This window comes from Erinaceus europaeus, chromosome 2 (genome assembly GCF_950295315.1).
Source record: "Erinaceus europaeus chromosome 2, mEriEur2.1, whole genome shotgun sequence".
Classification (NCBI taxonomy): domain Eukaryota; kingdom Metazoa; phylum Chordata; class Mammalia; order Eulipotyphla; family Erinaceidae; genus Erinaceus; species Erinaceus europaeus.
In genome coordinates, this window is record NC_080163.1 from 195,600,795 (window position 1) to 195,628,532 (window position 27,738).

At 48.2% G+C, this 27,738-nt stretch overlaps 1 protein-coding gene across 4 annotated transcripts; it reads left to right on the forward strand.

The window, feature by feature from the left end:
* On the forward strand, positions 1-27,430 carry GPR4 (G protein-coupled receptor 4). Of its 4 annotated transcripts, none has more exons than XR_009548384.1 (3): positions 1-146; positions 21,920-24,041; positions 24,087-27,430. XR_009548384.1 is itself a non-coding variant. In XM_060186156.1 (3 exons), exon 3 carries the CDS (start codon positions 22,698-22,700, stop codon positions 23,763-23,765), a length of 1,068 nt encoding a protein of 355 aa, XP_060042139.1. In that variant the 5' UTR covers positions 29-146; positions 20,282-20,340; positions 21,920-22,697; the 3' UTR covers positions 23,766-27,430. The 4 variants fall into 4 exon arrangements, 3 of the variants coding, with proteins under 3 accessions (XP_060042138.1, XP_060042140.1, XP_060042139.1); XM_060186156.1 differs by adding an exon at positions 20,282-20,340 and having other exon boundaries at positions 29-146; positions 21,920-27,430; XM_060186155.1 differs by having other exon boundaries at positions 21,920-27,430.
* Positions 27,431-27,738: the final 308 nt, after the last annotated feature.

The following is a 27,738-nucleotide window of genomic DNA, read 5'->3' on the forward strand; positions in this document are numbered from 1 at the left end:
GCGGGGGCGGGGCCTCGGCGGCTGCTCCAGCCGGGAAGAGAAGCGCCTCCGCCCGCCCGCCGGTCCCCGCGCCGCCGTCGAGCCCGCGCCCGGACGCTGGAGCCTCCCCGGGAGCAGCCGGCGGCCGCCCCGTCCACGCCGCGCAGGTAGGCGCCGTGCTCCCGGCCGCCCGCGGGGGTGCTCCCACCCACCCCCCCCCGCCCTCGCGGCCCCCCGGGCTGCCTCAGTTTCCCGCGCCGTCTCAGTTCCCGCCCCCTCTCGGGCGGCCGCTCGCTCCAGGTGGGTCTCTGTCTCTCCATCTCTTAGCATGTCTCTCCGTCTGTCCCGCTGGACGTGTGTCTCTTTTAAATCTCTGGGTCTTTCTGCCTCTCCAGCTCTCCGTCTTGCCCGTGCTGTCTCTGCATCCCTGTCTCTTTGCCGAGGTCTCTCATCATCTCTGCCTCCTCCATCCTCGTGTCTCTTGTCTCTGCGGTCTCTGTGCCCTTTCCCCCTCTCTGCCTCGCTGAGATTGCTCTGTCTTTCTGTCTGTGCGACCCCCATTCTAACATCTACAGCCCTTCATCTCCTTCCCTAGCCGGTCCCTCTCCCCCATCTCTTTGGGAGTGGGGTGGAGACACTCGGCTGGCCACCCGGGGCAGGTGGATGCTGACACTGGTGACCCCAGTCCCCCTGCACTGAATCACCCCAGGTCTGTACCCACCCCACCCTCCAGTTTCAGGAATTCCTGGCTGGGGAGGGGGGGGACTTCCTCTCTCCATTTCCTCCCTTCCAGGATTTGGCTAGGTTGCAGTTAACTCCTTCTTGCCTCCATTCACTCCTTCCTGCCTCCATTCACCCACCTACCCTCAAATTGGGTCTCTGCAGACTTCCCCCCATCCCACCCCCAACCCACTTACTGTTGGTTTGTGGACCTGTGTTGTGTATTCAGGTGGGGTGTACCCTGGGGAATTGACTTTGGTGCAACCAAAGGGACTGAGAAGAGACCTTCCAGCACCCTCCTCCAGGACTTCTCTCCTGAACACCCCCATCACTCCCGAGTCCACCCCAAGCCCCTACTCAGACTCTGTGAATGAATTTGGCTTCAGTTTGGGGTGAGCTTTAGGAATTTTTCTTTTCTGGGAGGAGAGGTCTTTGGAGAAGAGGAGAGGCTATTTGGGGGCCAAACTTCCAAGACCAGGAAGGTAAAGCTTTGGCACTTTAAAAAAATATTTACTTATTCCCTTTTGTTTCTCTTGTTTTATTGTTGTAGTTCTTACTGTTGTTACTGATGTCGTTATTGTTGGATAGGACAGAGAGAAATGGAGAGAGGAGGGGAAGACAGAGAGAAAGACAGACACCTGCAGACCTGCTGCACCGCCTGTGAAGCGACCCCCCTGCAGTTGGGTAGCGGGGGCTCGAACCAGGATCCTTAAGCCGGTCCTTGAGCTTTGCACCCGACTGCCTTTTTTTTTTTTTTTTTTTACAAGAGCTCTGATCAGCGCTGGCTTATGTATGGTGGTGTGAGGGGTTGAACCCGGAACTTTGGAGCCTGAGACATGAGAGTCTCTTTGCATAACCATTATGCTGCCTACTCACGCCCAACTTTGGCATTTTTCTAAAGATTTATTTATCTTGTGCTCAACTCTGGTATAAGGTGATGGTGTGTAGGATTGAACCTGTGCTCTCTGGGGTCTCCTGCAGGTAAATCCTGTGCTCTTAACAGGCTGTGTGACACTAACAGGAATGTGACACTTTGGATGGAGGGAGCAGGCTGTGGGAGTGATGGGAGGGAGATCTGGGAATGCTGGGACCTTCAAGTCAAAGGTCCTTAGGATATTTGCATCTTTCAATCTAGGCAGCTTAGTGTTGGCATCTCAGCTGGTCTATTTTTGTTTGTTTGTTTGTTCCCAGTGTCTGAAACTGAGCACTGCTTTCTCAAGGGCTCATGAAATCATCTGGGTCATTCCCCCACTTTACAGATGGGGAAACTGAGGCATTGCCATGCAGAAGGCAAGTCCCCTCAGAGAGCAGCTGCCAAGCTGGGGGCTGGGACTAGTTCCACAGAGGCCCAAATGTGGAGATCTGGCTGCTGGTGTTGACACAAAGGGGATTAATTTGGGGAAGGAGGTTTTCACCGGGCGAGGCTGAGGGCCAGGCAGAGAGAGTTTGAGTGGCCAGGCGCCAGGAGAACATGCTAGAGGCAGAGAAATGGGGGAAATTGTCAGAAAGGTGGTGCAGAGGGAGGGGACTGACTGGGCTTGGTCCAAGTCGATTTGGGGGTTTCTGAGAAAGAGGGAAGAGGAGGAGTTGGGGGCAGCGGATTAACTCCTGACGCCTTTGGCTCTGACCCTCCCCATGAAGCCCACTGATCTCTCAGGACTGGGCCTATAATTTGGCTTGTGTCTAGACAAATAATAACTCAGCCTGTTCGGTGTGAGCCAGTGGGGAGGGTGAGGCAGGGCCCGCTGGGGCCAGGGGTAGGGAAGCCTGAGCCCCGGAGTCCCTGCCAGAAGGTGAGGATTGGGGGCCTAGGTGGAGGGGCACAAACAGGTAGTGACCACCCCGCCCCACCCCAATCCTCAGCAGCCATCCTGGGAGTCAATGGCGGTAGCTCAGCGGGTTAAGCAAGGACCAGCATAAGGATCCCGATTTGAGCCCCCGGCTCCCCACCTGCAGGGGAGTCGCTTCACAGGCAGTAAAGCAGGTCTGCAGGTGTCTTTCTCTCCCTCTCTCTGTCTTCCCCTCCTCTCTCCGTTTCTCTCTGGTCCTATCCAACAATGACATCAGTAACAACAGTAATAACTACAACAACAATAAAAAAACAAGGACAACAAAAGGGAGAATATATATATATATAACTCTGCCATCCTCTGAGCTCTTTCAGGGAGGCGGCTGGCAAGTTCTAGAACAGTCTAGATCAAGGGAGAAAAAAGGATGCCGGGTTCACTGTAGACCAAGTGTTCCCATTTCAGTCAAGAAAAAAAAAAGACAGAAATATATGTATAAAGGGAAATATGTCTTTTGTGTTTGCTGAGCAAAGATAATAATCACCAAGGGTTTAATAATAGATTATGAAAGTCATAGACTGTTCAAAAAAAAAATCCACAGGGTGTTCTAACAATAGAACTTTAGAATCTTGGAATGTGAGTCTCCTAGAATATCAGAAACTTAGAAGGGCGAGGGCAAGGGAGAGCTCTGGCACTGGTGATGAGAATAACCACCTAGCCAGGACATGGGCAGCGCTCTAGAGTGTCATAATAATAGCCCTGCAGACCTGAACCCAACTAACAATAACAGCAGCGGAGGATCTGAGAACACTGGAATCTAGAACAGCGGATCCTGGGGTCCCTTCTGGCTGGCGCAGGCATGCTGAGTGTTGTGGGGGGGACCCCTTCTGTCCAGCAGGGCAGTCAGCAGGGTGGTCACGGAGGCCTGCCCCCCCCTCCCCATTTCCGCCTGCCTGCAGTCAGGGGACCAGGTGGGGAGCGAGCTGTGATCACATTTCGTCCCCTAATGAGCAGACCGGAGCTGGCTGCTCCCCTGGGAGCGGCCCTTGGAGTGGGGGGAAGTGGAGGGGAGAGAGAGAGAGGGAGAGGGAGAGGTGGCCATCAGGATCAGGCTGGTGAGTGAGCTGGGGGGAGTGGGATTATGGGGTGTGGAGTAGCTATACTGCTTCTGTTGCTTGACGTTTTAAGGAACCCCCAGCTTTGCAGGGTTTAGGGCTAAGGAGCCACAGGGTATCTTGTGGCCAGAGCAGTTGAAGCTTAAGGAGGGTTGCAGGAGTGGGATGCTGATCTCACTCCCCAACCCCAGGGGAGGACCTGAGAGAGGGGTAAAGGGCACTGGGCAGGGGGTGGGAGTTATGTGGGAGTTGACCACCACCAGAAAATCCTGAGGAAAGGAGGTGACTTTAGTCCCAACAGAGGGGTGTTTGCGGGAGGTGGGCAAGGGTTCTGGGGATGGGGAGCAGGAAGATGTCTGGGCATTTGCAGCTGAGTGAACTATTGTTTGTTTGCTTGCTTGCTTGATTATGAGAGAGGAAACGGAGGAGACAGTGACCAGAGCACTGCCCAGCTCTGGCTTATGGTGGTGCCAGAGATTGAACCTGGGACCTTTGGGGTCTCGAGCATGAAAGTCTGTTGCACTCCTAGTGGCAGGGTAGGGAGTGGGGTACTATTTTACTGGTCCCTCACTTGCTTTTTGTTGTTGTGTTGAGGGGGACCTCTCAGCTGATTTAAATTTTTTTAAATCTTTATTTCCCTTTTGTTGCCCTTGTTTTATTGTTGTAGTTACTATTGTTGTTGTTATTGATGTCGTTGTTGTTGGATAGGACAGAGGGAAATGGAGAGAGGATGGGAAGACAGAGACGGGGAGAGAAAGACAGACACCTGCAGACCTGCTTCACCGCCTGTGAAGTGACTCCCCTGCAGGTGGGGAGCTGGGGGCTCGAACCGGGATCCTTACTCCGGTCCTTGCGCTTTGCCACCTGCGCTTAACCCACTGTGCTACTGCCTGACCCCCAGATTTTAATTTTTTTAACATATATCCTTTTAACCAGAGCACTGCTCAGCTCTGGTTTATAGTGGCACAGGGCATTGATTGAACCTGGACCTTGGAGTCTTAGGCATGAGAGTCTTTGCATCACCTTTATGCTATCTCTTCAGCCCTTGGCAAACTCAAAGGAGGCTGAAAATACCCCCTCCAAAAAAGACATAAATAAATGCCTCTGAAAAATCAGAATGATGGAAAGGAGGGGGAAAAAAATAAAAGACAGCCATGGGTTAGAAGAGCTGCTCAGTCTGGACAAATGTCTTGCTGCTCTGGGCCTTAGTTTCCCTGTCTGTACTGGGGGATGGAAAGAAAGGAGCCTCACACCCTCAGCTATCGCATATTGGCTGGTTACTCTGTGGAGCTTTTTTTTTTTTGCCACCAGGCAGACACTTTTTTTTTTTACCCTTTCAATTTCTTTCTTCTTTTTCTTTTATAAAGATTTTATTTATTTATTCATGAGAAATGATAGGGAAGAGAGAAAGAACCAGACATCACTCTGGTACATGTGCTGCTGGGGATTAAACTCAGGAAACTGATGTTTGAGAGTCCAGTGCCTTCTCCACTGCGCCACCTCCCAGACCACACCCTTTCAATTTCTAAGAGAAATAGAGAAGAGAGACAAGAGGAAACGAAAGACACCAACCACAGCACCTCTCCAATTTTTGTAAAGCTTCTCCTGTGCTTAGTGCGTCCATGTACTGAGACATGGAAGGGGTGGGGTGAGGGAGTGCTCAAACTTGGGTCCTTGAACATGTTAAAATGTGTATTCTACAAAGTTTGCTATTCCCAACCTGAACTCTGTTTTTTCAAAAGTTTATTTGTGAGATGGGGGCGGGGGGTGGGCAAGACAGAGCCAGAGCATCGGTCTGGTACCTGGGATGTCAGGAGTTGAACTCGGAAACTCATGCTATCTACCGGATTGCAGTAGGATTCTAACTCTAACCTTCTGTGTTGTCTTTTGGGGTTGGATGGTGGGCAGATTTGGTTGAGGAGAAGTGAGAGTTCTCCGTGTAGATGGATTGAGGAGGAGGAAGGAAGATGGGAGGGTGAATGCCAACAGGTTCCTCCCCTCTAGGAAATTGAGCAAGGGAATGTGTTTCCTCCGCTGAAATAAGACTCAGGCTTCTGTACCTGCTGGTCACCTCTGACCCTGGGTCCTTGCATACTGTCGTATGTGCGCTTAACCAGGTGGTGGCGCCACCTGGTCCCGGGCTGTTCTTTCTTAAAAAAAAAAAATTATATATATATATATATATATATATATATATATATATATATATATATATATATATATATATTTTTTTTTTTTTTTTTCCCTTTTGTTGCCCTTGTTGTTTTTGATGTCGTTGTTGGGTAGGACAGAGAAAAATGGAGAGAGGAGGGGAAGACAGAGAAAAAGAGAGACACCTGCAGACCAACTTCACTGCCTGTGAAGCAACTCCCCTGCAGGTGGGGAGCCGGGGGCTCGAACCCGAATCCTTATACCCGTCCTGTGCTTCGCGGCAAGTGCGCTTAACCTGATGCGCTACCGCCCGACCCCCCGGCTGTTATTTCTATAACTATAATTATATGCCCATTTTATCTTTCTTTTCTCCTCCTCCTTCAAGTTTTAAAAACAATTTTTATTATTATTTATTTTTCCTTTTGTTGTTTTCTTATTGTTGTAGTTATTACTGGGTTAGGAAGACAGCATAATGATTAGGCAAACATTTCCACGCCTGACACTCTGAGGTCCCAGGTTCAATCAATTATATTCAAGCATATGCAGTGCTGAAAATTGAATTCAGGATCTCATGCTTCAGGCAGTGTAGAGATGTTTTTAAAAAATACATATTTTGGGAGTCGGGCTGTAGCGCAGCGGGTTAAGCGCAGGTGGCGCAAAGCACAAGGACCGGCATAAAGATCCCGGTTCGAACCCCGGCTCCCCACCTGCAGGGGAGTGGCTTCCCAGGCGGTGAAGCAGGTCTGCAGGTGTCTATCTTTCTCTCCCCCTCTCTGTCTTCCCCTCCTCTCTCCGTTTCTCTCTGTCCTATCCAACAACGACGACAATAATGACTACAACAATAAAACAACAAGGGCAACAAAAGGGAATAAATAAATAAAATAAAATATTAATAAAAAAACATATTTTGGGAGTTGGGTGGTAGCACAGCAGGTTAAGCACAAGTGGCGCAAAGCACAAGGACCGGTGAAAGGATCCTGGTTCAATCCCCCAGTTCCCCACCTGCAGGGGAGTCGCTTCACAAGCAGTGAAGCAGTTCTGCAGGTGTCTATCTTTCTCCCCCTCCTCTCTCCATTTCTCTCTGTCCTATCCAACAACTACGACAACAATAAAAAACAACAAGGGCAACAAAAGGGAATAAATTATATATATATATATATATATATATATATATATATATATATATATTAGTGATCCAGGAGGTGGCTTAGTAGATAAAGCACTGGACTCTGAAGCATAAGGTCCTGAGTTCAATTCCCGACAGCACATGTACCAGAGTGATGTCTGACTCTTTCTCTCTCCTCTTACCTTTCTCATTAATAAATAAATAAAATCTTTATTGAAAAGATATGTTTTATTTATTACATATGAGAGTTTCATGAGAGAGAAGAGAAGCAGAGAACCACTCCAGTGCATGTGGTGCTGGGGATGGAAGCGGGAACCTCAGGCATGCAAGTCTGATGGTTAACTGGTTAAGTCATTTCCCCAGTTGCTCTTTCTTTCTTTCTTTCTTTCTTTCTTTCTTTCTTTCTTTTTTTAAAATTTTTTTGTTTATTTATTTTCCCTTTTGTTGCCCTTGTTGTCTTTTTATTGTAGTTATTATTATTGTTGTTATTGATGTTGTCATTGTTGGATAGGACAGAGAGAAATGGAGAGAGGAGGGGAAGGCAGAGGGGGAGAGAAAAGATAGACACCTGCAGACCTGCTTCACCGCCTGTGAAGCGACTTCCCTGTTCTAGTTGTTATTATTATTGTTGTTATTGCTGTTGTTGTTGGATACGACAGAGAGAAATCAAGAGGGGGAGAGAAAGTTAGACACCTACAGACCTGCTTCACCACTTCTGAAGCGACACTCTTAAGGTGGGGAGTCGGGGGCTGGAACCTGGATCCTTAGGCCGGTCCTTGTGCTTCGCTCCATGTGCGATTAACCCGCTGTGCTACCACCCCGCCACCCTTACTGTTTTTTTTTTTTTCTTCAGCTAGATAGAGTGAGTGGAGGTGTACAGGACTGGAAGCAGATCCTCGCAGATGGTAAACTGTGCGCTTCTGGCCACATCTTTCTCTTTTAATGCGGCCGAGATCAGAGGACCCTTCGATCTGATGTAGAGCGGGAGACTGAACCCAGGGCCACATGTACATCAGGCATGTGTCCTATAAATAAACCACCCCCCTGAGGGTCTTCCTCTCCCCCCATTTTTATTGATCTGATATTAGTTTGCAAAGTGGTTCGTTTCTTCTCTCAGTTCTTTAGTGCCTGTAGGGGCAATGATGATTGTGTAAATGCTGCACATTTTGTAGATGAGCTCATGTTTTGCCAAGGATTTTTCTCTTAAAAAACAAAACAAAACATTGGGCTGGGAAAATAGCATAAAGCCTATTTCATGCCTGAGGCTCTGAAGTCCCAGGTTCAATCTCCAGCAGCACCATATGACAGAACTGAGCAGTGTTCTGGTACAAAGCAAGCAAGCAAGCAAGCAAGCAAGCAAGCAAAGAAGGAAGGAAGGAAGGAGGAAGTGGTTACAGTGCACAAGGACCGGGGTTTGAACCCAGCTCCCAACTGCAGGGGAAAAGCTTCACAGGTGGTAAAGCAGGTGTCTCTCTCTCTCTTTACCTCCCCCTCCGCTCTTCATTTCTATATCCAATAAATAAATAAAGAATAATAAAAATAATAGTAAAAAAATTTTTTTAAAGAAAGAGAAGAAAATATTGAGTGGCCAGGCAGTGTCACACCCAGTATAAGCACACACATTACCATGTACAAAGACCCAGGTTCAACCCCCTACTCTCGACCCGCAGGAGCATTTACTAGCAGTGAAGCAGTGCTGCGGGTGTATCTCTCTGTCTCCCTTCCCCCCATCCCTCTTAATTTCTCTCTGTCTCTATCAAAACACACAGACATATCTTCTGGGAGTAGTTTATCTGTTGTGTAGATACTGAGCCATCTTGATAGCTCTGGTGGGAATAAAACAATAAAGAAACATTTATTGATGTTTTAAAGAGAACGTCACCAGAGCGTCACTCTGATTGAACCCTGGACCTTATGGTTTATAAGTCAAGTTGCTGGAGTCACCTCCCACTCACCTGAGGACCTCCACCTGTGATGTAACTAAATGCCAAGGCAGTTGCTTGGAGCCTCAGGCCTGAGAATCTCTTTGCATAACCATCATGCTATCTATTCCTGCGGGTCTGACTATTATTTCTATAAATAGCTGTCTATATTTTTGCCCATTTTTTCTATGGTCCTGCCTTCACTTCCTTTTTTTTTTTAATATCTCTTTTTTTTTTTAAAGACTCATTTTTTTTCCTTTTTTATATTTATTTATTTTCCCTTTTGTTGCCCTTGTTGTTTTATTGTTGTAGTTATTATTGTTGTTGTCGTTGTTGGATAGGACAGAGAGAAATGGAGAGAGGAGGGGAAGACAGAGAGGGGGAGAGAAAGACAGACACCTGCAGACCTGCTTCACCGCTTGTGAAGCGACTCCCCTGCAGGTGGGGAGCCGGGGGGTCGAGCTGGGATTCTTAGGCCGGTCCTTGCTCTTTGTGCCACATGCACTTAACCTCCTGTGCTACCACCCGACTCCCTCTCTCTTTCTCTCTCTCTCTCTTTTTAAGTATTTTATTTATTTTATTTTTGAGAGAAATGCAGAGAGAGAAAGACACAGAGAAACACCAGAGCACTGCTCAGCTTTGGCTTATGGTGGTGCGGGGGATTGAACTTGGGACTTTGAAGTCTCAGGTATGACAGTCTCTTTGTATACCCACTATGCTATCTACCCCGCCCCTTCACTTCCTTTTTAAGTTACACCTACACCCACTACTACTTCTGAATGTCTTTCCTTTTTTTTTTTTCTCTTCTCTCTCTGGGTCCTGATGGAATTGGGTTTCAGAGCCCTCTAGTCAGGGAGTATGGACCAAATTTCTTTTTTGGGGTGCAGAAAGTGGGAGACTAGCCCTCTCTTCAGAGGGGCCTGAGGAACAGATGTCTTTTGCGAGGAATGGTTCCAGCCAGCTCACCTTACTGTGCTGCGTTTTCCCTCTTTGAGGTACATGCTTCAAAACTGACCCGCAAGGAGTGCTGGATGTGTATCCAGTCTGAGGTGTTTATGTATCTGTTTATATTCACAGTTCTGTGACACTTGCCTCTAGCTTGCCCTCCCTCCTCTTTTCTCCCAGACCACTGCAAAGGAACTGAAGCACCTGAGGAAGCTTTTCTCTATAGGTATAAGAGCAAATCTGGGCTGTAGCACAATGGGTTATGCGCAGGTGGCGCAAAGCGCAAGGACACAAGCGGTGAAGCAGGTCTGCAGGTGTCTATCCTTCTCTTCCCCCGTCTCTGTCTTCCCTTCCTCTCTCCATTTCTCTCTGTCCTATCCAACAACAATGACATCAATAATAACAACAATAAAACAAGGGCAACAAAAGGGAATAAATAAATAAAAAAAATAAAGAGTAAATCTGGGTCAGGGGCTGGCCCCTAGGCAGCTGCGGTGAACCTTGTCCCTGTGTGGCTTTTCCCAGTATGTGACTCCCTAATGTGTCCAAGGAAGAATGGTGGTTCTGTCTTCCCTATGTCCTTCTGCAGTCTGTAGACCCACTTACGAGGGTCTGTTGCTACCAGGGAAACCTGACAGGGAGAGTCAAGCACCCAAGCCATGACTGCTTTTGTCCTTGAAATAAATAAATGAGGGACCGGGTGGTGGCGCACCTAGTTGAGTGCACAAGTTACAGTGCCCAAGGACCTGGGTTCGAGCCCTTGGTCCCTACCTACAGGGGAAAAGCTTTGCGAGTGGTGAAGCAGGTCTGTAGGTGTCTCTCTGTCTCCCTCCCTCTCTATCTCCCTTCCTGATCTCAATTTTTGGCTATCTCTATCCAATAATTAAATAAAGATAAAAAAAAGAAATAATTAAATGAAGGCAGAGGATCTTGATCCTCCTCTTCCCAGTGCCACAAAATTATCCATCCTCTGGGATTTGTGGGCTAGTTAAACCATTGAGCTAGAACTTTTAGAGACCTTGTGAGAGTTTGAGACCCCTCCAGAGCGATCTCTCCTTTCCCCCACCTCAGTGCAGTGGTTGGACAGGAGAGCATGGCTGCTCTATGCAGCAGATGACTTTGACTTATCAAAGAGATAGCCAGGCATTTTTCACCAGGCAGAATCAGTGATCACTTTTCAGAAGACTTTTTTTTTGCCTCCGGGGTTATTGCTGGGGCTCGGTGTTGCACCACGCATCCACTGCTCCTGGAGGCCTTTTTTTTCCCCCCTTTTGTTGCCCTTGTTGTGGTTATTATTGTTGTTGTTGATGTCGTTTGTTGTTGGATAGGACAGAGAGAAATGGAGAGAGGAGGGGAAGACAGAGAAAGACAGACACCTGCAGACCTGTTTCACCGCTTGTGAAGCGACTCCCCTGGTGGGGAGTCGGGGGCTCGAACTGGGATCCTTGTGCTGGTCCTTGTGCTTTGCGCCACGTGCACTTAACCCACTGCACTACTGCCCAACCCCCTTCAGAAGACTTCTATGGACCATAAACGTATTACGAAGGAACAGATTTTGTTAAGACATAATCTAGTTTTATAATTCAATCATGGATCAACCATATGTGGCTAACTTGCAGTTTAATGGGGGTCCCATCCATGGAAAAGTTTTTGACTGACTGCTTTTAGATGTATTTAAGAAAGTCATCTCTTCAGAAGGTTTAAACCTTCCCACCTCCATCATAAAAGTATGTCAGACAATCCACATCAGATGACATAAACACAAACTGCAAGAGAAAATGGTGCAGTCTCAGTGAATGGGAATTGGGGAATTGGAATCAAAGGGGTTTGCTGTCCTTAGAATGTTCTGAAATGTCAAGGCAGTTGCTGTGTTTAACTGTGAACAAATAAAAAATTATTGTTTTGCAAAAAAAAAAAAAAAAAAAAAGCTTCTGTAATTGCTTCTCTGCTGGACCTGGATGTTGGCAGGTTCACGTGTACTCTGAACCATACATACATCATTCACCCTTCCTTACTTCCTTCCTTTCATCTAATGGCCTGTGTAGTGATGACATTTTAAATCATTTTGGGGGGGGGGTTAATGGTTTACAGTATAGTTGTTGACACATGGGTACAATGTCTCATCTTTCTGTGATAGGTGTCTGCAAAACACTGTCACCCTCAACTGAGGGGATTTTCCACCATCATGTGCCAGGCAGGGCCCTAGGGTCCTCCCCATTCCCTCCTTCCCCTTCACCCCCAGAGTCCTTTGATTTGGGAAAAAGCTTCACAGTTGGGAGTCTGGTGGTAGCACAGCAGGTTAAGCGCACGCACTTGGTGTCCAGCACAAGGACCAGTGTAAGGATCCAGGTTTGAGCCTCCAGCTCCCCACCTGCAGGGGAGTCTCTTCACAGGCGGTGAAGCAGGTCTGCAGGTATCTGTCTTTCTCTCCCCCTCTCTGTCTTCTCCTCTCTCTCCATTTCTCTTTATCCTATCCAACAACGATGGCATCAATAACAACAACTACAACAACAATAAAAAACAACAAAGGCAACAAAAGGGAAAATAAATGTTAAAAAAATTAATTAAAAAAAAATTTTTTTTTAAAAAAAGCTTCACAGTTTGGACTGGGTGAAGCTTTTGTCTCAAGTTACTGTTGTGAGGAGAGTGGGCAAGAGAGAGAGCCTCACCTAAGTTTGTGGTTGCAGATATATAACACCACTGCATTTCACAAGGCCTTGAAATGGGATTTTGTTAACTTTATGCGGAAACATTCCCCCTTTGCATCACTTCTTTGTGATGTTTCTTTTCTCTCTGGAGTAGATCATAATATAATTCTGAGAATTATCTTATTTATCACAAAGCTTTACAGTAATTTGCTTTACTAAAAGAGAGTTGAGGGGTGGAGGTGATAGTATAATGGTTATGCAAACAGACTCTAATGCCTGAAGCTTTCAGGTCCCAGATTCAATCTCCCCACACCACCATTGACCAGAGCTTAGCAGTGCAATGGTTAAAAAAAAAGGGGGGGGGGAGGTGTGGTTTATTATTTGGTATTCCTTGTTTTTTTAAAAATATTTATTTATTTATTCTCTTTTTGTAGCCCTTGTTGTTTTATTGTTGTAGTTATTATTGTTGTTATTGATGTCGTTGTTGTTGGATAGGACAGAGAGAAATGGAGAGAGGAGGGGGAGACAGAGAGGGGGAGAGAAAGACAGACACCTGCAGACCTGCTTCACCGCTTGTGAAGCAACTTCCCTGCAGGTGGGGAGCCGGGACTCGAACCCGGATCCTTATGCATGTCCTGTGCTTTGCACCACGTGCGCTCAACACGCTGCGCTACTGCCCGACTCCCTATTCCTTTTTTTTTTTTAAATATATTTTATTTATTAATGAGAGGAATAGGAGAGAGCAAAAGAACCAGTTCACTCTGGTACATGTGCTGCCAAGGATTAAACTCAGGACCTCATGCTTGAGAGTCCAATGCTTTATCCATTGTGCCACCTCTGGACCACTGGTATGCCTTCTTATACATATTATTCTCCTCTAAGCCAATACAGACACTAACTGCAGGCTAAATTGGTAGAAAATTGCTAAATTGGGGGCTAGGCGGTGGTGCACCTGGTTAAGTGCACACATTACAGTACACAAGGTTCAAGCCCTTGGTCCCTACCCGCAGGGGGAAAAGCTTCACGAGTGGTGGAGCAGAGCTGCAGGTGTCTCTCTTCTTCTGTATCTCCCCCTCCCTTCTCAATTTCTGTCTCTATCCAATAACAAATAAATAATTTATTAAAAGAATAAAACAAGAAAATTACTAAATATGTACTAGGAATATTCACTAGTCTTTTTCTTTTTTTAAGTTTTTGTATGCTTGCTTTTGTCGAGGAAATTGAAATTCTTGTCTCTTATAAACACAAGCAGGGAGTCGGGCTGTAGCGCAGCGGGTTAAGCGCAGGTGGCGCAAAGCACAAGGACCGGCATAAGGATCCCGGTTCGAACCCCGGCTCCCCACCTGCAGGGGAGTCCCTTCACAGGTGGTGAAGCAGGTCTGCAGGTGTCTATCTTTCTCTCCTCCTCTCTTTCTTCCCCCCCTCCCTCCATTTCTCTCTGTCCTATCCAACAACGACAACAACAATAATAACTACAACAATAAAACAACAAGGGCAACAAAAGGGAATAAATAAATAAAATAAATATTAAAAAATTTTAAAAAATAATCACAAGCAAAGTGATCAGAAAAGGGGGCGGATGAGGAGATAGCATAGTGCTTCTGCAAAAGGCTTTCATGCCTGAGGCTCTGAGGTTCCAGGTTCAATTCCCAGCACCATCACAAACCAGAGCTGAGCACTGAGTGCTCTGGTCCCTCTCCCTCTCTCTCCTTCAAATAAAATATCAATAACGAGTAAATAAATAAAACTAAAGTTGCTCTCCCTGGCTTCTGGCAGAGAAGTAGTATCCTGAATGATACAGATGGAAATAGGACCCAGAGAAGAATAGAATAAAGGCTCTGAAAGAAGGGGAGACCCTGGAGCAGAGGAGGGAGAGAGATGTTTTGAGTGACCTGGTCTGGGCAGGGTAGAGGGGGGAGGAACTGGATAACATTGCTTCAACCTGGAGCAGAGCCTTCTCCATCCTGACCCCAGTGGACCCCTGAGCCTCAGTCTGTGTAGCTGGTGAGGGCCCCCCATGCCACCCCACCCCAGCACACCACAAGGGGGAGAGGCTCCCTAGGCAGGGCTTAGCCCTGACCTTTGCAAGTCAATTATGGATCCCCTAGCTCCTGGCCTTCTCACATCTCTCCTCCTAGCTGCCCTGCTGGGACCCCACAGCAAACCACATGACTGGTTTGAACTTGGGGGGGAGGGGGCAGCACCTCAAGGAGAGGGAGCCTGCTTTGGGGGCTGGGCTGCCCCCCTCTGCACTCCTCAGTCCACAGCCTTTTTATTTTATTTTATTTTATTTATTATTTATTATTGGCTAGAGACAGAGAGAAATCGAGAGGAGAGGGGAAGCTTCCCCCATGCAGGTGGGAACCAGGGGTTTGAACCAGGGTCCTTGTGCACTGTAATGTGTGTGCTCAACCAGGGGCACCACTGCCTGGCTCCCACTACAGTCATTTTTTATTTTTTATTTTTATTTATTTTATTTTTTCCCCTTTTGTTGCTCTTGTTGTTTATCATTGTTGTTGTTATTGCTGTCATTGTAGGATAGGACAGAGAGAAATTGAGAGCAGAGAAAGATAGACACCTGCAGACCTGCTTCACCGCCTGTGAAGTGAACCCCCTGTAGGTGGGGAACCGGGGGCTCCAACTGGGATTCTTGCACTGGTACTTGTACTTTGTGCCATGTGCGCTTAACCTGCTGGGCCACTGCCCGGCTCCCCACAGTCATTTTTTTAAAATATTTATTTATTTATTTATTTATTTATTCCCTTTTGTTGCCCTTGTTTTATTGTTGTAGTTACTATTGTTGTTATTGATGTCGTTGTTGTTGGATAGGACAGAGAGAAATGGAGAGAGGAGGGGAAGACAGAGAGGGGGAAAGAGAGATACCTGCACACTTGCTTCACTGCTTGTGAAGAGACTCCCTTGCAGGTAGGGAGCCGGGGGCTCGAACAGGGATCCTTATGCCGGTCCTTGCGCTTTGCGCCACGTGCGCTTAACATGCTGCACTACCGCCCGACTCCCCACAGTCATGTTTTCAAAAGATTCATTTTATTCATTACAAGAGGGGTGGGGGAGAGAACAACTCACATGAGGCAGAGAAACAGAGGGAGAAAGAAAAGTCAGAGCATGGCTGTGGCACACTCAGCACTGGGAATCGAACCAGAAACCTCAGGCATGAAATAGCTCCACTGCTGAGCTATTTCCCCAGATGTTAAAATGTCAGAACTTCTTTTTTATAGAGGGTGGGAAACAGAGAGGGAGAATGGGGGTGGGGTGGGGCAGGTAGTGGGCCATCTGGTTTGAGTGCTCATACTACAAGCTCCCCATCCCCACCTATAGGAAGAGTCATGAGTGGTGTTTCAAGCCTTCCCCTCTCTCTCTCTCTCTCTCTCTCTCTCTCTCTCTCAACTTCTCTCTGTCTCTATCCTAAAAAGAAAGAAAAAGAAATAACATCCAGGAGCAGTGGATTCATGATGCAGATAAGCCTAGTGCCAATAAAAATGGGGAGGATTAGAGGGGCTGGGTGGTGGCACACCTGGTTAAGCACACATTACAGTGTGCAAGGACCCAGGTTCAAGTCCTGGTCCCCACCTGCAGGGGGAAAGTTTCACAAGTAGTGAAGCATGGCTGTAAGTGTCTCTCTGTCTCTCTTCTTCTTCTTCTTTCTGTTTTTTTTTTAAAGATTTTATTTATTTATGAGAAAGATAAAAGATTTTATTTATTTATGAGAAAGATAGGAGGAGAGAGAAAGAGCCAGACATCACCCTGGCACATGTGCTGCTGGGGATCGAACTCAGGACCTCATGCTTGAGAGTCCAAAGCTTTACCACTGCGCCACCTCCCTGACCACCCTGTCTCTCTTCTTCTCTATCACCCCCATTCCCTCTCCATTTTTGTCTGTCTCTATCCAATAAATAAATAAAGGTAATAAAAAATTAAGGAAAAAAAAGAGAGAGAATAGAGGATAGGGTAGGAGAGACAGCACAGGACTGCGCCATCACGTGTAAAGTTCCCCTATGCGGGTGCTCCCAAGTGGAGGCCAGAGTCTTGAACCCAGGTCATCTCATTTGGATACATGTGCATTCTACTAAGTGAGCTATCTCTTGGCCCCATATTTACTGTTTTGATGAGAGAGAGAGAACTCAAATCAGAGCATTATTCTGACATAGGCAGAGCCAGAGATTCATTTCAGGAGCTCATGCCTTCAAGCTCTCTGCTTTAATCTCTGTGTCACTACAGTGCCACCAGAATTTGATTTGTAAAAAAAACTCAAGGTGTAACCTGGGACGTGGCACAGCTTATAAAACCTTGGACTTTTATGCATGAGGTCACATGTGCCAGAGTGACGCTCTGTTTCTTGTCCTCTCTCTCTCTCTTTAAAATGTCTTTACTTTTATGATTAGATAGAGGCAGGAATTAAGAGGCAGGAGGAGGAGAGATGAAGAGACACCTGCAGCCCTGCTTCCCCCCACAGGTGGAGACCAGGGGCTTGAACTCGGGTTCTTGCTCACTGTAATATGTGCGCTTAACCAGGTGCACCACCACCTGCCAGCCCCCTCCTCTCTCCCCTCTCTCTCTCTCTCTCTCTCTAAAAAGCTGCCCTAGAGCTAGCACAGTGGACAAGATGTTGGATTCTCAACCATGAGGTCCCTGGCACTATATGTTGTCAGAGTAATGTTCTAGTTCATTCCCCCCCCTATAAGTAAATAAACAAATAAAACAAATATTTTAGGGGGAAAAGTATAAAAGGGATGGAGATTGCTCACTGGGTGGGGCATTTACCTTGTCATGAGCATGGCCTGGGTTGCAGCCCTGCCACCACATGAGAAGTACCATGGCACCAGAGGAAGCTCTTGTGCTGTGGTGTCTCTTCCAGTCTCTTTGAAAAATTGAGGGGAAAAAAAAGTTGATATGTCCCTGGCCCCCACCCGTAGCAGGATAGCTTCACAAGTGATGGAGCAGTACTACAGGTGCTGTATCTCTCTCTCTCTCCCTCTCTCTCTATTTCTTTCTGCCTCTATGAAAGAAACAGAGGAAAGCAGTCAGAGAGTAGATAGCATAATGGTTAACAGACTCTCATGCCTGAGATTCCAACATCCCAGGTTCAAGCCCCTGCATCAACATAGGTCAGAGCTAAAGTGCTCTGGTAAACAAACAAAAAAAGATAGAAAGAAAGAAAGAAAGAGAGACATAGAGGGAAGGAAAGAAGGGAGGAAGAGAGAGGAAGAGAGGGTGAGGGAGAAAGCTAATGGTTCTGTAAAAGACATTTATGCCTGAGGCTCTGAGGTCCCAGGGTCAATCCCCAGCACCGCCACCAGCCAAAGCTGAGCAGGGCTCTGGTCTCTGTTTCACTGCTTTTTTCTCTCTTTATCTCTCACTCATTAAAAACATTTGAAAAAAGAAAAACAGGGAGGCAAAAAAAGACCATTTGGAATGGTGAAGTCCATGAGCAAGCACTACGTCCTAATGATAGCTGTGATGACAAACAGAAAAAAAAAAAGGAAAGAAAAGAAAGGAAACAGTTGGCCTGGGGGGCAGAAAAATTGCTCAAGCATATGGCCTTGGCACCCCCCCCCAAAATGCAAAAACAAAAACAGTGAGGTTCATAGGCTCATCCATCAACCCCGACTGGAGCGCTAGCTTCTGGGCATGCCGTGGTGTCGGGACTGTGCACCCCTTCTCTCTGGGGCTGACTGTGGTCAGGGTTTGGTCTGCGACTTCCCCTTCACTATTTTTGTCTTCCTGGCACAGGCCCCAGGTTCTCACTCGGCAAAGCCCAAGGACCTTGGGGAGGGACAGTGAAAGGAGGGGCCCCCTGAGGACAGGGCTGTCGGTGCAGACCCCAATCTTCTCCAAGTTCCCTGACCCCGAGCAGGTTTAGTGGCTCCTCTGTTCATTCCTTTCCCCCAGCCCTCTGCAACTGTGACTCCCAGCTCCTGCTGTCAACCCCTCCTGGTCTCTTATTCTTTTTTTAAAAATATTTTTAAATTTGATTAATTTATTTTCTCTTTTGTTGCCCTTGTTTTTTTTAATTAATTAATTTTTTTATTTCTTTATTGGGGAATTAATGTTTTACATTCAACAGTAAATACAATAGTTTGTACATGCATAACATTCGCCCGTTTCCCATTTAACAATACAACCCCCACTAGGTCCTCTATCATCCTTCATGGACCTGTATTCTCCCCAACCACCCACCCCAGAGTCTTTTACTTTGGTGCAATATGCCAATTCCAGTTCAGGTTCTACTTGTGTTTTTGTTTCTGATCTTGTTTTTCAACTTCTGCCTGAGAGTGAGATCATCCCATATTCATCCTTCTGTTTCTGACTTATTTCACTTAACACGAATTTTTCAAGGTCCATCCAAGAACGGCTGAAAACGGTGAAGTCACCATTTTTTACAGCTGAGTAGTATTCCATTGTGTATATAGATCACAACTTGCTCAGCCACTCATCTGTTGTTGGACACCTGGGTTGCTTCCAGGTTTTGGCTATTACAAATTGTGCTGCCAAGAACATATGTGTACACAGATCTTTTTGGATGGATGTGTTGAGTTCCTTAGGATATATCCCCAGGAGAGGAATTGCAGGATCATAGGGTAGGTCCATTTCTAGCCTTCTGAGAGTTCTCCAGACTGTTCTCCACAGAGGTTGGACCAACTGACATTCCCACCAGCAGTGCAGGAGGGTTCCTTTGACCCCACACCCTCTCCAGCATTTGCTGCTGTTACCTTTTCTGATGTATGACATTCTCACAGGAGTGAAGTGGTATCTCACGGTTGTCTTTATTTGCGTTTCTCTGACAATCAGAGACTTGGAGCATTTTTTCATGTGTTTCTCGGCCTTTTGGATCTCTTCTGTGGTGAATATTCTGTGCAAGTCCTCCCCCCATTTTTGGATGGGGTTATTTGTTGTCTTGTTGCCTTTTTTTTATTGTTGTAGTTATTATTGTTGTTATTGGTGTCATCATTGTTAGATAGGACAGAGAGAAATGGAGACAGGAGGGGATGACAGAGAAGGGGGGAGAAGGACGGACACCTGCAGACCTGCTTCACCGCCTGTGAAACGACTCCCCTGCAGATGGGGAGCTGGGGGCTTGAACCGGGATCCTTATGCTGGCCCTAGCACTTCGCACCGTGTGGGCTTAACCTACTCCCCGACTCCCTTGGTCTCTTATTCTTAGTTCTCTCTCTCGGTTATTTTATTTATTGATTTATTGGATAGAGACAGAGAAATTGAGAGGAGAGGGAAAGAGACACCTGCAGCCCTGCTTTACCACTTGAAAAGCTTCCACCCTGCAGGTGGGGACTGAACAGAGGTGCACAGAGACAGAGACACCCCAGGTCCTGTCCCCAGCACCATCACTTCCCTAGTGCAATGGTATCTCCCAGCTGGTGGCTGGTTCCTCCCGGGCTGGGGCATGGCAGTATAGTTGCCCTGTATGGTGAGCTTCCTCTCTTTCCTGGAAACAGAAACACAAGCTAGAGAAGAGGGGTGAGAGTCAGGAGTCTCCCCTCCCATTCATCAGGCTGTTGGGCAGCTCTCAGACTAGCCCTCTGCCTCAAATAGGAGGCTGGCTGGTTGTTGTGGTAAATTTAATGAATTATCAACCATCAAAGTGCTTAGGGCTGCAGCCTGGGAGATAGCCCAGTGAGTAAAAGCATTGGACTCCCAAGCATCAGGTTCTGAGTTCAGTCTCATCAGGTATGCCAGAGTGAGGCTGTTTCTCTCTCCCCCACCTCCCTCCCACTCATTAATAAAGAAAGCTTTAGGGTATGGGAGACAGCATAATGGTTCTGCAAAAAGAGAAATCAAGAGGGAAGGGGGAGACAGAGAGGGAGAGAGACACCTACAACACTGTGTTACCACTTGCAAAGCTTTCCTCCTACAGGTGGGGACCAGGGACTCAAACCTGGACCCTTGTGAAATGTAATATGTGCACTCAACCAGGTGCGTCACCACCCGACATCTCTTCCCTCCTCTCTCGTTGAAATAAGATAAATAAAATATTTAAATAGGTAAATAAAGCTAAAATGTTGAGGAGCTGGGAGGCAGCTCCCCTAGTGGAGTGCACCTATGTCAGGCCTCAGGGCCGAGCGCCCACTCAGCACATGGTGCACCTGCACGGGGTGGGAGGGGGGGAGCTTCATGAATGTGCACCAGTGCTGTGGTGTCTCTGTTTTTCTTTATCTCTCTCTATCTTTAAAAAAAGGGGGCGAGGGAGTTGGACGGTAGTGCAGTGGGTTAAGCGCACGTGGTGTGAAGCATGAGGATCCCGGTTCGAGCCCCCGGCTGCCCACCTGCAGGGGAGTCGCTTCACAGGCCGTGAAGCAGGTCTGCAGGTGTCTATCTTTCTCTCCCCCCCTCTATCTTCCCCTGCTCTCTCCATTTCTCTCTGTCCTATCCAACAATGACATCAATAACAACAACAATAACTATAACAGCAATAAAAAACAACAAGAGCAGCAAAAGGGAAAATAAGTACAAAAATGGGGGGAGGATCAAGGGGGGCCAGGTGGTGGCGCACCTGGTTGAGAGCACACATTACTGTGCACAAGCCCCTGGTCGCCACCTGCAGGGCAGAGAGAAGCTTCATGGGCGGTAAAGCAGGACTGCAGGTGTCTCTCTTTCTCCCTATCTATCTCCTCCTTCCCTTTCAATTTCTCTGTCTCTATTCAAATAAACTTTTTTTTTTTTAAAGAGGAGTCAGTTTGGAGCAGAGGAATCATGCAGGTATAGTGCCCTAGTTGGGGAGAGAGAAGTGCTTAGAATAGGGGCCAGACATAGTTCACCAGGTAGGGTGTCTGCATCATCATGCAGTTGCACTGTGACCCCATGCACATGTGGAGACGCTTTGGTGATGTTTTCCGTGGCCCCTGTATCTGCCTAAATGCAAAAGTAGGGAGTTGGGTGGTAGCACAGCAGGTTAAGTGCACATGGCGCAAGGATCCCGGTTTGAGCCCCTGGCTCCCCACTTGCAGGGGAGTCGCTTCACAGGTGGTGAAGCAGGTCTGCAGGTGTCTGTCTTTCTCTGTCTTCCCCTCCTCTCTCTATTTCTCTCTGTCCTATCCAACAACGACGACATCAGTAACAACAATACTAACAACAACGACGATAAATAACAAGGGCAACAAAAGGGAAAAAAGGAATTATTAAAATTAATAAAAATTAAAAAAGAAAGAAAATTAACACTTAAAAAATTATCAGGTTGGCAAAATAGCTCACTTGGATAGTGCACTGCTTTGCTGTGTACACAACCAGGTTCAAGCCCGGCCCCCACTGAACTGAAGGAAGCTTTGGTGCTGTGGTGTCTTTCTCTCTCTCTGCCTCTGCTTCTCTATTTCCACATAAATAAGCAGACAATAAAATTCAGGTGAAGTCAGGGAAAGATTACATCTGCTGCTTAGAATGGGGTTCAATGAGGCATCCTTGGGATGTTCACCCTCAGCGACCACAGGAGTTGGGGCAAGAGGTTTGGGGAGCGGGGGGGCTGTGCAGGCCCCCTCACTGAGGTCCTCTCTTCCCACAGGCCCTGCAAAGCCAGCTCTGAGGCTGGGCTTCCTCATCCGACTACTCAGCTCCAGTGGGACCAAGCCGGAGCCGACCAAGACCTTACTCACCTCCTTCCTGTTTCTTAAAACGTTTTCCTGGATACTTTCTTTTTCTGTAATCTTGGGGTAACCTCAGGGTTACCCCATTTCTTTATTTCTTTTTTTTTTTCTTCCTGGGGTTCTGACATGCCCGTAGCTCCACCCACATAACCTAGTCTTCTCAACTAACTGTTGGCCTGTTGGTCTGCAGTCTGTCCTATCTCAACCCATGCTCTACAGAGACAGACACCCCTCTCATAGATTTCCACCCCACCATCACTTCAGCTCTGCCCCATTTGTCTCCTATATCTGCCTCTCACCACAGCCCAGGGATGTTTTCATCTCCTCTCTGAACAGTCCCCTCATCCATTTTGTGTGATACCTCATGCTCTCTTATGCATACCCCTGGGTCTATTTAAAAAAAAAAAAAAAGCAAATAAACCTTGACACAGGTCTTAGTTAATCCCACCACCTCCCATCTCCTTGAACTAATCTTTATTCCTCCTCCCACTCATCCTTCTCAAGCTCTACCCTTTCCTGGTGGGGCCTGATCCACAAGTTCAAGGTCGCTCTCCCCTCTTCTCCTTAGGAGACCTCTCACCATGTCCCCCTGAGTCTCCCAGGACGGGGCTCTCCGGGCCCAATGGCCTCCCGCCCCCGCGGGCCCCATAGCCCCCGTGGGCCGGGGCCAGAGCCTAGGAAGCCCCAGGGCGGAGGATGGGCAACCGTACGTGGGAGGGTTGCCACGTGGACTCGCGGGTGGACCACCTGTTCCCGCCCTCCCTCTACATCTTCGTCATCGGCCTGGGGCTGCCCACCAACTGCCTGGCCCTGTGGGCTGCCTACCGCCAGGTGCGCCAGCGCAACGAGCTGGGCGTGTACCTGATGAACCTGAGCATCGCCGACCTGTTGTACATCTGCACCCTGCCGCTCTGGGTCGACTACTTCCTGCACCATGACAACTGGATCCACGGGCCCGGCTCCTGCAAGCTCTTCGGCTTCGTCTTTTACACCAACATCTACATCAGCATCGCCTTCCTGTGCTGCATCTCGGTGGACCGCTACCTGGCCGTGGCCCATCCCCTGCGCTTCGCCCGCCTGCGCCGGGTCAAGACAGCCGTGGCCGTGAGCTCCGTGGTCTGGGCCACCGAGCTGGGGGCCAACTCGGCCCCCCTGTTCCACGACGAGCTCTTCCGGGACCGTTACAACCACACCTTCTGCTTCGAGAAGTTCCCCATGGAGACCTGGGTGGCCTGGATGAACCTCTACCGGGTCTTCGTGGGCTTCCTCTTCCCCTGGGCCCTGATGCTGCTGTCCTACCGGGGCATCCTGCGGGCGGTGCGGGGCAGCGTGTCCACCGAGCGCCAGGAGAAGGCCAAGATCAAGCGGCTGGCCCTCAGCCTCATTGCCATCGTGCTGGTCTGCTTCGCCCCCTACCACGTGCTGCTGCTGTCCCGCAGCGCCGTGCACCTGGGCCGCCCCGGGGACTGCGGCTTCGAGGAGCGGGTCTTCTCCGCCTACCACAGCTCGCTGGCCTTCACCAGCCTCAACTGCGTGGCCGACCCCATCCTCTACTGCCTGGTCAACGAGGGGGCCCGCGGCGACGTGGCCAAGGCCCTAAACCACCTCCTGCGCTTCCTGGCCAGCGACAAGCCGCAGGAGATGGCCAACGCCTCCCTCACCTTGGACACTCCGCTCACCTCCAAGAGGAACAGCCTGGCGGCCAGGGCCCTGGCGGCCCAGGGGGACCAGGTGCCGCTCAGGATGCTGCCCCCTGCTCAGTGAGCCTCGAGCCCTTCCCGCCCTTCCTCTTGGGCCGCTGCATGCAAATCGTATGTAAATGAGTATGTATCAGCCACTGAGAACATGAATATTCATGAAGGAAACATGAACCCACCCAGTCTCGTGGTCTGGTTGGGAAAGATTACAAGCAAATCAGTTACATCTTATTTGCATATTCATGAGCCAAAAAGGAACTCTGTATGTGAGGTTGGTGGGACCCTGGTCCACTGGCATCCCCTATCATGACACGCCTCTCCACCCCACCCCCACCCCAGTTCAGTTGATCTTGCCTGGCTCTGTTAGGTGATGTTGGTGACACAGCAGTGATAAACTACAGCCCTGGTTGGTCCTGCCCTCATGGGCTCCCACCCCAAGTGGGAGAAATATCTGTATCCTGGGATGACCCAGAGTGGGCAGGGCTTAATCTGGAGAACCCAGGGTCTAGGAGAACCAAAGATGGGGCCTCTGGCCTGGCCTGGAGACCAGGTAGGGCTTCCTGAAGGAGTCAGATATTTGGTTTCCAGAAGATAGAGAAAGGAGTTTCTAAAAACTTCTTTTGGGAGTCAGGCGGTAGCTCAGCGGGTTAAGCCTATGTGGCACGAAGCACAAGGACCGGTGTAAGGATCCCGGTTCGAGCCCCAGGCTCCCCACCTGCAGGGGAGTCGCTTCACAGGCGGTGAAGCAGGTCTGCAGGTGTCTATCTTTCTCTCCCCCTCTCTGTCTTCCCCTCCTCTCTCCATTTCTCTTTGTCTTATCCAACTACGACGACATCAATAACAACAATAGTAACTACAACAACAATAAAACAAGGGCAATAAAAGGGAAAATAAATAAATATTTTAAAAAGTTTTTAAAAAACCTTCTTTCCAGCAATGGAGTAAAAACATCTGTGACTGGAGGGGAGGTGGGAGGAGAAATTCTCTAAATGTAGGGTACTTGTGTTTTGCCAAGAGAGCAGAAAAGAACAGCACTTTTTTTTTTCTCACGGTTTTTATTGACCAAGGCATGTATTATTACATCAAAAGAGGAACATTAAAGTATTTTTTGCAAAGGTACATAAATCAGGGTAGTTAATGCTTGACCACTAGGGTATTACTGTATGTGTCACATATCACATAGACTCGGGCACCGTACAAGATGCTATTGTCTAAATTCATTACCACTTTGTACATTCCATACTCTTTGAGAGACTGGCTTCTCATCAGAGTATATACACTTTCAGCCTGTTGTCCATAAGGGCCTACTCACCCATCGTTAACTCTCAGCATTCACCAGATGCTCATTCATCAGAGAACAGGAACTATAACAAAGGGAACTGAGCTACCGCATTCTAATACATAGCTCTTAATAGTTAAGGAAATGAAACAGCAAAAATTTTTCTGAGCTTCAAGATAAATTTAGATAGCATTTACCAGGAGATGTAGAGAGGAGATAATAAGAACCCTAGTGAAGGGTTTGAGCAGACTGGCTGGGGAAGCGGCTTCAGGATCAGAGGAAGGGGTTTATTCATCCACTGAGTAGGGGTCTATCTATACATGCTCTCTGGCCCCATGCCAACTGAGGCTGACAAGACAAGACAAGGGTTTTGACCAAGACCTCCCGGGCCCCACCCTCATGGAACTCTGCATCAGCAATGAATAAAAACAAACAGAATGTCTAAGATGGTAAATATAACGGGGAAACAAACAAAAAGAACAGAAAAAAAAAGTGATTGGGGGGAGTCTGGCGGTAGCACAGCGGGTTAAGCGCACGTGGCGCAAAGTACAGGGACCAGTCAGGATTCCGGTTCAAGCCCCCGGCTCCCCATCTGCAGGGGCGTCGCTTCACAAGCGGTGAAGCAGGTCTACAGATGTCTCTCTGTCTCTCTTCCTCTCTCCCTCTTCTCTCTCTCAATTTCTCTCTGTCTCTATCCAATAACAAATAAAGCTTAAAAAATTTTTTTAAAAAAGTGATTGGGGAAAACTACTTACTAGCAGAGCACCTGGCTTTAATGCCTGAGGTTTCTAGTTTGACCCCCAGCACTGCATGTACTGGAGTGGTGTTGTCTGGTCTCTCTCCTTTTTGTCTTATGTGAATCTCTCTCCTCATATTTAATAAATAAAATGTTGAATAGTGAAAGGACAGATTGATATGAGGTCTAATCTAGATAAAAAGGTTAGGGGTGGTCCCTTGAGGCTGGGTAGCGGCACACCTGGTAGAGCACACGTCACAATGCATAAGGGCCCAGGTTCAAGCACCAGGTCCCCACCTGCAGGGGAAGCTTCACGAGAGGTGCTGCAGGTGTCTTTCTTCCTCTCTCCCACTCTATCTTCTCTATCAATTCTTTCTATCTAATAAATAAAGTAGAAGAGGAAGAAAGAAAAGGGGAAAAGAAAGAAAGAGGCACCAAGGCAAAGAGTTGAAGGTGAAGGGGTCAGCCCTGTGACTGTCAGGGGAAACTACATTGCAGACAGAAAGAACAGCAGAACCCCCCCCACCACCACCATTGTTTTAGAGACAGGAGTGACCAGAGCACCACTCCACCACCCACAGAGTTCCCTTGCTGCTATTTATGATGCTACCATGTTTGTCAGGGTCCAAACCCAAGGCCTTGTGTATGTAAGACACTACCAGGTGAACTCTGTCTTGATCCTCTATTCTTGACCAGAGCACTGCTCAGCTGTGGCATATGGGGGTGCTGGGGACTGAATCTGGAACCTTGGAGCCCCAGGTATGAAAGTTTCTTTGCAGAATCACTGTGATATCTCCCCTGTCCATGATCTTTGATTTAAATGTTAATAGAGCCAGAGGGTAGCGCAGCGGATTAAGCGCACATGGCACAAAGCACAAGGACTGATTAGGATCCCGGTTCAAGCCCCCGGGTCCCCACCTGCAGAGGAGTTGCTTCACAGGCGGTGAAGCAGGTCTGCAGGTGTCTGTCTCTCTTCCTCTTTATCTCCCCCTTCTCTCTCAATTTCTTTTTTTTCTCTCTCAATTTCTCTCTGTCTCTATCCAATAACAAATAAATAAGTAAATAATTTTTTAAAATCCGAAGAAAAAAAAAAAGAGCCAGAGGGGAAGAATATGAAGTGGGGAACAGACTGTGGTAAGGGCAGGAGGCAGGAGCCCTGTAGAGGTTATCTGCTGAGATCCAAAAGCAGGTGGGTGGCAGCATGCTGGACCAAGCAGGGACAACAGTCATCTCTAGAATTCACATGGAAGAGACACTGAGCTGAAGGATCAGAAAGGCCTGAGGGACTGTGTGAGCGGAGCCCCTTGCCCATCCTGGGAAATGTGACCAGGAGGCTGCAGCTATAAGGACGCCTGGGAACAAGCCCAGGGCGGTCACCGGCAAGGCCAAGTGACTAGGCCAGGGTCACACAGCCGGTGAGTCAGTGCCGGGCCATCCCAGGGTCCCTCTCTCCTCCCTGTCTCTGTTGCTGTTCCCACGCCTCCAGAGTGGCCACGGCAGCCTGCCCAGGCTAATGATGTCCCCTCCCCTCCCCCCGGCTCTCAGGGGTCACCAGGCTGGAGAGCAGAAGGAAGCACCCAGTTCTGGACAGGCCCCGCCCTTTCTGGTAGGTCACCTCCCTTTCTTCCTCCCTGTGTGTGTGTGTGTGTGTGTGTGTGTGTGTGTGTGTCTCCAAGTTCCTGAGATGTAAGGATCTCCATACACTCCATGAGCAACACACATACACACACACACACACACACACACACACACCCTTGCCCCCCATGAGGTTCCTGGAAACCCTTCTCAGAAAGGAAGAGGAGGGAGGAGAATTAAACAAGGGGGGGAAAAGTAAATGAATAAGGTTTGGCACAGAGGGAAGTTACTGATATGCAGGAGGTTGGGGGCTTTAGTGCTGGGGATGGGGGAGGAAAAAAGGGCAACCAAAGACTGGTCTCTATCTCACCACCATAAAGCTAGTAGGGCTGCATGTGCAGGGGACCAGATTCTTTCTGAACCAGTCCACGTAAAGAATCTGGTGAACAG